This window comes from Paramacrobiotus metropolitanus, unplaced genomic scaffold (genome assembly GCF_019649055.1).
Source record: "Paramacrobiotus metropolitanus isolate TYO unplaced genomic scaffold, Prichtersi_v1.0 Parri_scaffold0000069, whole genome shotgun sequence".
In the NCBI taxonomy this organism is placed as follows: Eukaryota; Metazoa; Tardigrada; class Eutardigrada; order Parachela; family Macrobiotidae; genus Paramacrobiotus; species Paramacrobiotus metropolitanus.
This window is the reverse complement of record NW_026570289.1, coordinates 726,400-739,084: the sequence shown is the minus strand read 5'-3', so window position 1 is coordinate 739,084 and position 12,685 is coordinate 726,400. Positions and strand designations below refer to the sequence as shown.

Below are 12,685 nucleotides of genomic sequence, written 5' to 3'. Positions count from 1 at the left end.
TCCGTGTGGAGGATATGGGGCGCTCCGTGCACCAAGATTACGTGTTTCACGAAAACCTTTGCGAATTCTTTTGCGGTGGCTGTTTTCATTGGCTCCGCTATGACGTACTTCGTCAGCTGGTCGATAAAGACCGCGATGTATTTATATCCCCTTTTCTTTGTTGGGAGTAAAGGTCCTTTCAAGTCCGCATAGACTCTGAAGAATGGATGACCAACTTTGATCTCTTGGAGCTTTCCGGGTGGACATTTTCTTGGCGTCTTTATGAACTGGCATCCTTGGCATGCGAGGATGTAATTCTTCACATCCGTGCTCATACGGTCCCAGTAATATCTGAGCCGGATCGCGGACAACGTCTTTTCGAAGCCGAGGTGACCTGCTGCTTTTTCATCATGCAGTGCATGGATGATAGCCCTTCTCATTTGCAGCGGTACAACATATGTCCTTTCAAGTCTTCCTTTTTGGTCTTTGACGCGATACAGTATGCCATTCCATAACTGATAATGCGTCTCAAACTTTGACCTTTTATCTGCATCTTGCAGGTGCTCCAATTCATCGATGATCATTGCTAAGTGCGGATCTTTTAGCTGCTTGTTCCGCAACTGCAAGTTCGTATCATCTTCTTCTTCTTCATCTCCCTGAAGGTTGACGATGCGGACCACTGGAGTGCTGAGTTCATTCCAGTCTTTGATGACCTTGCATCTCGGAAGAGGCTTGTGACCTTTCTCGATTTTCTTTGGGAATCTCAGCAATCTGATGGGACACTCTTCCGGAATGTATTCGGAGAGAATTTCTGCTTCGCGAAGGTCATTCTGGTCTACCATTTTCTGACCGTCTTTCGTGACCTTTCCATCTTTTCGTTCGGAAGCTTCTTTTCTCACCCTGTTGACCTTTATCTTGGTAGCAGAGCGGGGTTCGAAAGTAAGGCGACGACTACGCTCTGCTTCGTTTATGCTCGAGCGCATATCTCCGCTTCCTTTCTCTTCCGACACAACCCTTCTCATGTCGGCCTTCAGCCTTTCTTCCCTTTCTTCAGCTAGTTGCACGAAAAGTTGCCAAACTTCAATCGGAGGTTCTTCTCTGTTGAGTTCGTTCTTGTAATCTTCGAAGTTTGGGATTTCGTCGTACTCTTCTTCGTTGCAAGTGGGACCTTCAATTGGCGCTCTTGAAAGGGCATCTGCGTTGTCGCAGTATTTGCCCGGCTTGTATTCGATCTTGAATCGGTGACCTTGCAGTGCCAATGCCCATCTTGTCAATCGGGGATTCATGCATGACTTGTTCGACTCCGACCTTAAAAGGTTCGTCAAAGCTTTGTGATCCGTTCTCACTGTGAATTCGGAGTAGTCGATGTACGACTTGAACTTTCTGACGGCGAAGACTACCGCCAGGCATTCCCATTCTGTTACTCCGTAATTCTTTTCCGCTCCATGCAAAACGCGGCTCGCGTATGCAATGGGATGTCCATCTTGGGACAAGATCGCACCTAACCCTTCCTTTGATGCGTCACACTCGATCACTGTCGGCTTTGTCGGATCAAACTTCTTCAGTACTGGATCCTTACACAGCGCTTCTTTAAGGTCATTGAATTCTTGGTCATGGATTGCTGACCAATCTCTTTTGATGTTCTTGTCATGTCTTAGCAATTCGTAGAGATGCGCCGTCTTTTGCGCGTATCCAAGGATGAACTTTCGGTAATAGTTCGCTAATCCGAGGAATGACCTTAACTGCCGTTCAGTTGTCGGTTTCTTTTGGCCATTAACTGCCATGACCTTTTCGGGATCCATTTTAATACCATTCTCGCTGAGGATATGCCCCAGGAATCCCATTTCGCGCATGCCAAATTCGCATTTCGTCGGCTTAATTGTGAAGCCTGCGTCGACTAAACTTTGGAGGACGTTCCTTAAGTTCTGCATGAAGATCTCCCAGGTCTTCCCTGCGAAGATCACGTCATCGATATAGCCGAAAACGCATCCCATTCTCTTTGCGTTCGACAAGACTTTATCCATACAAAGTTGAAAGGTCGCAGGTCCATTGCAGACTCAAAAGGCATTCTTTTGAAACGGAACATTCCGTCCTGCGTGACGAAAGTTGTCTTATCTTTCGAGGCTGGATCCATTGGGATCTGCCAGAAGCCACTTTGTAAGTCCATCTTGCCGTAGTACTTGTTTCCCGCGCATGCGTCAAGCAGTTCGTCTGGGTTCGGCAGTGGATAGTTGTTCTTTTTCGTCAGCTTGTTCAGCAAAATGTAATTGACGCAGAATCTTGTTCCCATAGTTCCGTCGCCATTCTTCTTTGCGGCGAGTACGACCGGAAAACTCCATTCCGCATCGGATGGTTCAATAACATCTTGCTGTAGCATCTCTTCGATGTGCTTTGTGATGAATTCACGACCTTTCCAACTTGTTCTTGCTGGATTGCATTTAACCGGTTTGGCATCGGCTGTGTCAATAGTGTGCGTTACCCCTTTGACATCGCCATACGGTTTCTTTGACGTGGGAGAACTTTCCAAAACTCCCAAAATGCGTTTCGCACGTCATTCTTTTGTTCCTCAGTTAGGTCTGGTCCTAACTTTAATCTTTCAATTATGTCGTTCAGTTCTTCTTTCGTCTTTGCGTCCACTTCGGGATCTTCAAGGATGTTTTTCACGACAGTAGCCGAGTTGACCTTTACATTCTCGAGGTGTTCGTAATGTTCTACGTAACCGAGAAATTGGCCCTTCCTTACGGTCTTTCGGCTTTTGCTTCGGTTTTCGATAATGATTTCGAATCGAGTGCCGTTATGGTCCGTGACTCCCGTTCTCGGTTGGACTTCATTATCCTTTTGAGGAGTTGCTGTATACATCAGCTTCTGATTCCGTGGCACATGAACGCCCATCTTGACCTTCACGCGAGTGCCAAGGTTTGGTCTCAGCTTAACTCGTTGATCGCTGTAAACCTTGATCGCTCCTTCTGGGATTCTTGCTTTCTGCACTTTAATTCTTCGAACAATGATCTCTTTCTCTTGTTGTTCGTTCTTTTCATCGTCTTCGTCGAGGTCAAGCAGATCTTCTTGATCCGAAAGGTCACTCACTCCAGAATCTTCAGAAGTGGTCGAGTTGTCACTTGTGCTCGAGAATTCCGAGTCGGATTCGCTGCTATTATTAACCTCAAGCGCTTGACCTTCCTCCTTTTTCTCGATTGGTCGTTCATCGACGCCTCGTCTTCACTTTCTGTTGAAAGGTCATCGCCTTCATCCTTGGGAGCGCTAAGTTTTTCGCTTTTCGCTTTTCGGGCAGAGGTTTGTCCGTTTCCTTGGACTTTCGTCCGTTTCGTGCTGCTATCCTCGGATTTGTTCGTGTTGCACGAATCCTTGCTCGTGACCTATCCCTTTCATCGTCTTCCGAGCTATCATCTGCTTGAGCGGTATTCTGTGACCTTTTGCTTTTCCAACTGGCGGCCTTCCTCGCCAGTTTCAGGTGACCCTTCGTCAACTTTCGGAACTGACCTTTCTGGCTCCTCTTCCAGCATCGCGTTTAGTGACCTTTCGTTCTTCTCGGTTGGTGGCCCTTCCTCACCGTTACCGAGTGACCTTTGTAGTGAAGCCACTAACGACGCTGCTTTCTTCTCTTAGCGGCGACATTTGAGCCTTTTTTGCCTCTGTTACCGGGATTCCGTTTTCCTTATCCCGAAACGCCTGGTTCAGTTCCTTGATCATCTGAGCCAACTCATACGCCGTGTGCGTTGGTTCCTCTTCTTCGGCGCCTGTGCCGTTTTCTTGAGCAGCACTTGTGCTGACCTCTTGTTCTTTTTCTTTGGTTTCTTCGGCGCTTGTGCCGTTATCTTTGTTCTTTTCTTCTTCGGCGCTTGTGCCGCTTTCTTTTTCAGCGCTTGTGCTGTGACCTTTCGGTCTCTTATCGCCGATAAAGACGCAATTTGCCATCAGTTCTTCTGTAGTCCAGTCATTGTTCGGTACCGTCTCATACATGCACCAAGTATCTCCGCCTCTTTCGGGATACTCCACTCCATCTGGATCTGGTGCAAAGGTCACCTTTTTTCTCAGATAGCCAAATAATCCGAGTTCGCGTCTTTTTCGCGTGACCTTTAATTCAGGGATTTCTCCTGTATATATCGGTACTTCTTCGAGGATTTTGCCCCATTGTTTGTTCCATTCTCTTAAATTTCCCTTTTTGAGGCAGGCCTGGTAAAGGTCAAATAATTCGTACACTACTGTGCCGAGTCCGATTGGGAAAATGATTGCTCGTCCTTGACCTTTCCATAGATAATTGACTCTGAATTCCCAAAATAAGTCAACCCTAGCTTGTTCCCATATTTCGTTCTCTTCCATTGCTCGTCGCCTTTCTCTGTCGAGCTTTGTAATCGGGTTTGTATACCACGGGTCGCTTTTATCCGCCTTTTCGGGAATGAAGTTATCCGCTTCTTGCTGCCAATGATGGAGCCACTTTCCTCTGGAGATGATGTAGTTCTTAACTACCGATAACCATTCTCGATAACATTGCCAAAGGTAAGTTGCTTTTGACAGTTCCGGCATGGGAAGTGTTCTGATAATCGATTTGACCTCTTATTTCTTCTTGTCTTTTATGACGCGCAATTGCTGCATTGCATTTCGGCCATTCCGAAAGGTCATCTTGTGTCATTTCTTGCATGCATTTTGCACATCTTTCTTGAGGTCGCGCTATCGAAAGGTCATCGCTGTCGTGCCAATCGTGATGGCAAGAGGTTGCTCTCTCTTCCGCAGTCCATTCTCTTGGTTTGCGGGAAATGACGCGATTGTTCCTTCCGGCATCCGTTGTCTCGGTTCAGGACGGACGATAACTCGCTTATCCGTTTCTCCGGAATCGGTATCTGTCCATTCGTCATCGTTTATGAATTCGATTACGCTGTTATCTGATGATATTTCGATGACTTCGATTTCTTCATCTGCAGAGCGTGGTTCGGAAGTAAGACGACGACTACTCTCTGCTACCTCTTTGCGCAGGCGCGTGTCTCGACCTTTCATCCGCCCTCTTGCCTTATCACGCGGCTCCGAAAGTGCTCCGTTTTCCGCATCCGTTGATCATCAATTATCTTGATTTGTTCCATCGTTGGTGACCTTTGTGTCCCTTTCGACTTCAGTGACCTTTTGCTTCTTTCAGTGCCTTTTTTAATCCCTGTGCCTCTGGTACTGGGATTAGATTTTCACCGTTCTCGTTTTGTTTATTATCTTTCGATCCCTGTGCCTCTGGTACTGGGATAGCCGTTACCCCGAATTATTTCTTTGTTGAAGTTCGGTGACCTTTCCGCATTGACTTTTGCAGAGGATTTCGGCTCGTCATCTTCAGCTTCAGTTTCTCGTTCTTCCTCGTCATCCCCGTCTATCAGGATGAATTTCTTTGCGAGGAAGTCGAATCCCAGTAAGACTTGGACATCGTCTGACGCTGGTCTGACGTAAAACGAGTGTTGACTCGTTTTCCTTCTTAAGGTCACTGGTGCTACGCAGTAGTGCGTTACTTCGAAGCCTGACGTTCCGCTGATCCTTTGATCATCACCTTCTTTTCGGTGGTAGTCTTACAGTCTGGAGGCCATTCCTTTCACAGAACTGTTGACAAATCAAAGACGTCTCGGCGCCCGTGTCAAGCATTGCCATGACCTTTTATTTCCGATTTTGACTTCGTGGGTGTAAGCTTCTATTCGTTTCGGTAAATTTCCATCTTCGAGTTTCAAGACTCTTATTCGACACTTGACTGGAATTGGTGCAGTGTGCTTGCTCTCTATCAGACCTTTTGAGCTCCAACGATCTATCCGTTTCGGTACGTCGGGTCGCACATCTGAGAACTTTTCGATCCGTTTTGATTTCGGTAAGACATTCGCCTGCTCCTTCGCAGCGTTTTCTTTACCCGTGACCTTTGCCACTTCGCACATTAAACCCTTCTCTTGTGCGTTCTCGTGACCTTTTATCACTTGCGCAATAACTTCGTATTGTGACCTTTCATTGCGCACATCTTTGGACGGTTTTTCTTGCAACTTTGCCATTATCTCTTGTGTAATTTCATCCGCAAAGGTCATCTCGTCATCTTCACTCTTTTTCTCTGGTGACCTTTCGTACACAACCATTTTATGGTCGTTTTCTTTCATCCAATCGGTAATTTTCTTCGCAATTTCGTTATTCGTGCGAGTTGGATCGATTTGAGATGACAATCCGTCAGTTCTTGGCGGTGACCTTTCATTGTCATTCCGGATTGCCTCTGTCATGTCATACGACTTCTCCCTCTGCGGAGTTTGCGCTAAGTCCGGTGACCTTTCCGGTCTTGACATGAAAAATCCGCCATTTGTTGACCTTTGTAAAGGCACTTTCTCACCATACTGAGGCGGTAATTCACCCTTCTCAATCCGCTCTCGAAACTGACGGTTATTTTCGTCGCATTGAACTTTCTCTTCCCAGTACTCTTGTACTTTCGGTTGTGAAGCTTTAACCGTTTCCTCGAGATGCTTTCTCATCCGCCAGTCTTGTTTCTCTCTTTCTTCCCAGTAAGCTTCTCTGGAGATTCTCACATCTTGCGGTGACCTTTGTGGCGGAGGAACTGGTTTCCACATACCGTGCCGTCCATTCGGCCTGTAAGCAACTTTTTGCCACTCATTCTTCTGTTGTAGAGTGTTTGCCTCATCGAGAGAGTCATCTGAGACTTGCTGTGCTCCTTCGCTCTGTTTCACTGTTTGCTGCGCCATTCGCAGAGTCAAGTTACTTTCTTGACCTTTCGGTTCATCGGCGACTTCACCGTGACCTTTCTCTTTCAGTGGCTCTTGAGTCTGCTGCACTGGCAATCTCTCGTGACCTTTCATTTCTTCAACTCTCGCTTGAGGTGACCTTTCGGTCTCTTGCGCTCCTTGCGCAGTCACGGCCCTTCTGTGATCTTCCTCGGCAGCTCTTGCTTGAAATACTTTTGCCATCTGCTCAAGGAATTTCGGTCTATCTGGACCGCCTTCGTGCGTTCGTTGCACGGTTACGGTCATTCCGTCAACTTCAAACGTATTTTCGACGAACTTTCGGAATCTCGCGTGATGTGTTTCATCACCCTCTTCGCTTGAGATTTCCGCTTGCGTCTTTCGCAGAGTAGCTTCACTCTTCCCTCGCGGTTGCTTTCCTGCGGTGACCTTTGGGTCTGCTGTCCTTGCAGCGTCACGTTACTTTCGTGACCTTTACTCGCAGTTACTTTCTGCGGTGACCTTTGGGTCTGCTGTCCTTGCAGCGTCACGTTACTTTCGTGACTTTCTTGATTTGCAGTTACTTTCTGCTGTCCCGGATGCAGAGTTGATGCCCTTCCATCAGCCCTGTTCCCCGCAGTTACTTTCTGCGGTGACCTTTCGGTCGGCCCCGGTTGCACTTGTTGCAGCGTCACGTTACTTTCGTGACCTTTCGTTGCAGTTACTTTCTGCTGATCCGGATGCAGAGTTGATGCCCTTCCATCAGCCCTGTTCCCCGCAGTTACTTTCTGCGGTGACCTTTCGGTCGGCCCCGGATGAGTCAAGTTACTTTCTTGACTTCCCGCAGTTACTTTCTGCGGTGACCTTTCGGTCAAATTCTTCCGTCCTTGCTGCAATCTTTTAACACCCTTCTCTTGACCTTTACGAGCCCCTTCGCTCGATTTCGAGTTACTTTCTCGAATCCTCGGATTTCTTTTCCGGGTCTTTGCGTTACTTTCGCAGCATCCCTTTCTCGCTGCGGTCCTTGCCTGCAGCGGAGCACCTTGCTCCTCTATATCCGGTGGTTTCGGTTCCGGACGATCAGTAGGCTCACCGGCGCCTACTGACCTTGAGCGTTTCCTGAACCGGCGCACCTTGCGCCTGACCGGCACCATTCGCCGGGGCGAAGTTAAAGCCTCCGCCTTGCTGACCGAAACCGTTCTGGTTCCCACCGACGAAGCCGCCTTGCTGCCCGCCGAAGTCGCCCTGGCCACCTTGACCGGCGAAATTGCCCTGGCCACCTTGACCGGCAAAATTCTGGCCACCTTGACCACCATTATTCCACTGGCCTCCTTGACCAGCACCGTTCCATTGGCCACCTTGACCACCACCATTCCATTGGCCGCCGCCGTAATTTCCGCGATTTCCGCCGCGGCCTCTGCCTCTACCTCCGAGGCCGCCTCTAACCGGGCCATATCCGCCGTTTCCTCCGCCTTGGCCACCTTGACCGGCGAAGTTGCCTTGGCCTCCGAAGTTATCCTGGCCGCCTTGACCTCCGTTGTTCCACTGGCCACCTTGACCAGCGTTGTTCCACTGGCCACCTTGACCAGCGAAATTCCCTTGGCCGCCAAAATTGCCCTGGCCTCCTTGATTGTTGTAGTTAGCCTGGCCACCTTGACCGGCGAAATTCCTTGGCCACCTTGACCAGCATACCGTCCGCCTTGGCGTGATTGTGGCACATAACCATTTGCCATTGCGTTGCGCCATCCGCCATGATTATTACGCAGCATCAACCATTCTTCATACACGACCCGGTTGGGGTTCTGATTCCACGGTGTTCCCGTGAACGAACACGCTTGTGTGTAGTGGTTGCCGTACATGCAGTTCTGGCATGTCAGCGCGTTATTGACCACCCATCCGTCGATCATGGTGAACAGGCGCTCTACTCGCGACCCGTATCGTGGTCCTTGATTTCCTTGTCCGCGGTTCGGTCGGAAGTTTCCTTGGTTTCCCCCGCCGCCGTTGAATCCCTGGCCAGCAAAGCCCGGATTCGCCTGAGCCATTCCTTGACCACCGAGCCCTCCATTCAGGGCATTCCTTTGCGCGTTCCCTTGCGGATTCTGTTTTGGTCTTGCCGCTTGCTGAGCTGATGCTTGGATCGCCGCAATCGCAGGCTTGGCTACTTCCTGAACAGCTGTTTGTATCGCCGCGATCGTCGCGTACGATACCTGACCTTCATTTCGACCGTTGCCAAAGGTCACTTCTTGGGTGCCTAAAGGCGGGAATTCCGTATTATATCCTGGCACCGGCGTCGAGCACAACTGGTTCTGTCGCCCATTCGCGACTTCTTCGATCTGGCCCGATCGGATGATCACGCAATCATCTTGGACTCGATTGCCTCTCGTGACCTTATACTTTTCTTCGCCAGTCGACCAGGTGCGGAAGAATTCCTTGATATCCATTGGGTTATGGAATTTCTGTGCTCGGAGTGCCTTATAAAGGTCACTGTCATTCTTACATCCTTGAATCAGGAATCCGATAGCCTGCTTCTCAGTTATGATCCGTTTCGACTTGAAGCGCATGATCGCCTGATAGAACTGGTCAAGCGTTTCTTTGCCAGCCTCGAACTTTCTCGTCATCGCTTCTCGTAAGGCGTTGACCCTTCGTCACGATCGCCAAAATGTTCTTTGAACTTTGTCATCCATTCATCGACGGTTAACTCTTCCGCCTCTTCTTCGTCATCGATTTCTCTTTCCGCGTCAAACCATGCCTTCGCGTCCCTTTGACTGCGTTGGCGACTTCCAGCATCATTGCTGCATCCGAAAGGTCATACGTCTTCTGAGTCTCCTTGACCTGACGGATCCAACCGAGTAAGGCTTCTCGGTTGCCGTTGCGATCAGCGCGGACTTTCGCATTGCTCTCATTTCGCTCTTCTCTTCTTCACGAGCTACCTTTCCTGCTCGTTTTGGCGAACTCGTGGATCTTCATGATTATCTGGTTGATGGTCAGATTTGTAGACGATTGTTTCCTCGGTCCTGTTTCTTGTTGCCGAGGATTGACCCCACCGGTCGGTCCTGAGTGCCCCTTCGCCAACTCAGTATCGTCGGTGACCTTTTCAGCTTTGACCTTATCTTTATCATGGCCGTCGTCTCGGCCAGTCCCCGTCTTTAAGGGAGCTTGGAAATGAAAGCTACCTTCGACGGTGTGGACTTCACCGTATCCAGGGGGCGGAGATTCGATTCGTTCCGGCTGTTGGATCTCAGTTTCCTTCTGTTTTGCCGAGCGTTTGAGAGTCTTGATTTCTTCGTCTCTTTGTTTAATTGTTTCTTGTAGCTGTCTCACGGTTTCATTTGCGTCCTTCCGCAGTTTCTCGTAATCGTTGTTTGCTTCGGTGACCTTTCTCATTTGCTCGAAGATTGTACTGGCCCTGTTATCAAGGGTCTTATCGAGATCCATTTTCGCTGCTTTTAGGATCTCAGCTTCTGCTTCCAATCGTGTAATACGATCCGCTCTGTCTGCGAGGGTCCTTCCTCTCGCTTGGCACTCTTCCTCAACTGCTTTCAGTTGGACTTTTAGTTCCGTAATTTTATCATCCTTTTCCATTACGGAAGTAGCCAATCCGACTGATTCATCGCTCAATTTGGCGATCTCTTCTTTTTGTTTTTCATTTTCTGTCTTTCCTTCTTTATTCACGACTTCTAGCACAGTGACCCGTTCGTCACACCGTTGTGCTTCCTTCAACCACTTCTTTGCTTCTTTCTTTTGGTTGTCGATTTCGTCATTGAGTCGCTTGAATTCAGTTTTTGTTATTTCAGCCAGTTCAAGCAGTTCCTTTGCTGCTTGATCTCTCTGGCTTTCCGCTTCGTTGTGTTTCCTTTTCATCTCTTTTAATTCTGCTTGTAACGTGTTGACAAGGTCTTCGCGTAATTTAAGGTCATCCTTCAGTTTCGAGATGTCAGCCGTCAAGCTGGTGACCTTTCCGGTGAACTTCGTCGCATTTGCTAGAGATTCGTCACGTTTTTTCTCGGCCTCCTTGACCTTTGACTGTAAAAGGTCACGCTCATTTTCAATTCTGCTATTTCCTGTGACCTTTCAGCTGCTTCCTCGGACAGACCGTCTTCTTCTGCGATGAGTATGCCTTCCGCGTCTCGATCTTCGACCATTTTCCTTAGATCTTCCGCTGCTTGTTTCTGAACTTCAAATCTGACTTTCCATTGTTGCGCTTCGTCTTCGAGCGTGACCTTTTCTTGCTCCATCACATACAGCCTTGCTTCGACTTCGATAGTTTTATTCCGTTGTTCTCGAATGGCAGCGAATGCTTGGCTCTCCTTCTCGTCAAGTAGCTGCTCGAGTTCCTTGACACGCTGCTTTAAGCCATTCATTACGGATGTTTTTGGTGATGGTGACCTTTGGTCCCGGTCGTCGGCTCTTCCTGACGCCATTCCTTCAAAGGTCTCTTCTGGCTTGTCCTGGAGGGTCGTATCAAACATTCCTTTCGTTAAGTTTGCCTCCTTCATTGCCGTATGGAAAGACGTCTGTACCGTCGTTTCGTCTTCATCGTCAGTGTAAAACTTGTCACTTGACGTGGGGCTGGTACCGTTCTCTTCCAGCTGTTCTTGTAAGAACAGTGAGTTTTCCGAAAGGTCATCCTGTTTGACCTTTCCTTCGTCAATCAGCATGTCGCTGCTGACGGCGCCACCACCTTCGGTGACCTTTTGGCTGACTTCGGTATTTCCCTTCTCAGCTTGGTCCGCGTTTTCCTCCTTGACCTTTTCGGCCGACCGTGCCATTCCTCCGGTCTCGGCCTTCAAGTCATCTTTATTCTGTCCATCCGTAGCCGTTCTCTCTTCGGTGACCTTTGACTGGTCTACCGTGCCGTCATCGGCGTGCCGTCCAGAGTTTTGACTTCCATCACTCGAGCTCTCTTTGTTCAAGGTTTCCTTCAGAGCCTTTTGGTATGTGGCTTCTGAACCTTTGGTGTCCTTCCTCCCAAAGGTCTTCTGAGCTCGAGTTGCTCTTTCATGTTCCACTGGACGTGTGAACGGCTTTAATTTCCGCTCGTAAGGGTTTTCTGACCGTTCTCTCTGACTACCCGCTGAGACCGGTTCATTACCGTCTGTATCTTGATCCATGTCTTTGGGTTTATTGATGATCGGATAACTTGGACGATGCTAATAATGTTTCTGACACGTGTGTTAGATTACGTTACGCGACTTTTACACGTGAACAGTAACAAGCACTGGCCTAAAGGTCACTTCGTATCGTACGAGCTCAGTTGCTAAAGGTCACTCTGCCTTTAAAAGATCTAAGTCCTTTCTAAAGGTCACTTTTCTCTTCAGAAATTTAACTAAGTTCTCGTAAAGGTCTCTTCCTTCAGCAAAACTCAACTCAATAAGGTCATCAACTGTTTCAGCTTAACGCTTACTCCGACTTTGTTAAAGGTCACTTTTTCTCCCGAATTTTTCGTTTTTAAAGGTCACTATCAACTTCGGTCAGAAATGTCTAACCTGAGAATATTTTTCGATTTTATTAAGAAATCAACTTAGATTTCCTCAGAACGAACGTTATTTCTTCAGCTTTTAGCTTTTGCTAAAGGTCATCAATCTCGTCAAAATTTTTGGTAAAGGTCAACTTCTCGTCAGTTGGTTCAGAAAATTTTCTTGGTTAGCTACGTCACAATCTTGAGTGCCGTGCGCAAAACTCCGCCTCCTTACGAAATCTCAGCTTCTAATTGGCTTACTTCTAAGCTAACTTTAGCTTTACGTCTGCGCCAATCACAGCGTTTATAAACGACCAATCAGGTGAGTTGTTTTTCAAATTATAAGGCAGAGTGACGTCACGTCAAAATCCGAAAATTTTCGCTAGCGCGCCGTGTGCAAAAGTGCCGCCTACTTTTCTGCTCAGCTCATCACCGACCAATCAGAATTGCAAATTTTACCCTTACGCCAATGGCGAAATTAATAAACGAAAATCTGACCTGATCGTCTCCGTGATCCAGAAATCGATCCTGCGCGTCCTTCCGCGAATCCTCC

The 12,685-nt window shown here is 48.2% G+C and overlaps 1 protein-coding gene across 1 annotated transcript; it reads right to left on the bottom strand.

Moving 5' to 3' along the window:
• Positions 1–9,593: 9,593 nt before the first annotated feature.
• Positions 9,594–11,443, bottom strand: LOC129594568 (cingulin-like). The gene is made up of 2 exons (XM_055491299.1): positions 10,862–11,443; positions 9,594–10,697 (listed from the first exon to the last, which is right to left on the bottom strand). Exons 1-2 carry the CDS (start codon positions 11,441–11,443, stop codon positions 9,594–9,596), a joined length of 1,686 nt encoding a protein of 561 aa, XP_055347274.1.
• Between the last annotated feature and the right edge of the window lie 1,242 nt (positions 11,444–12,685).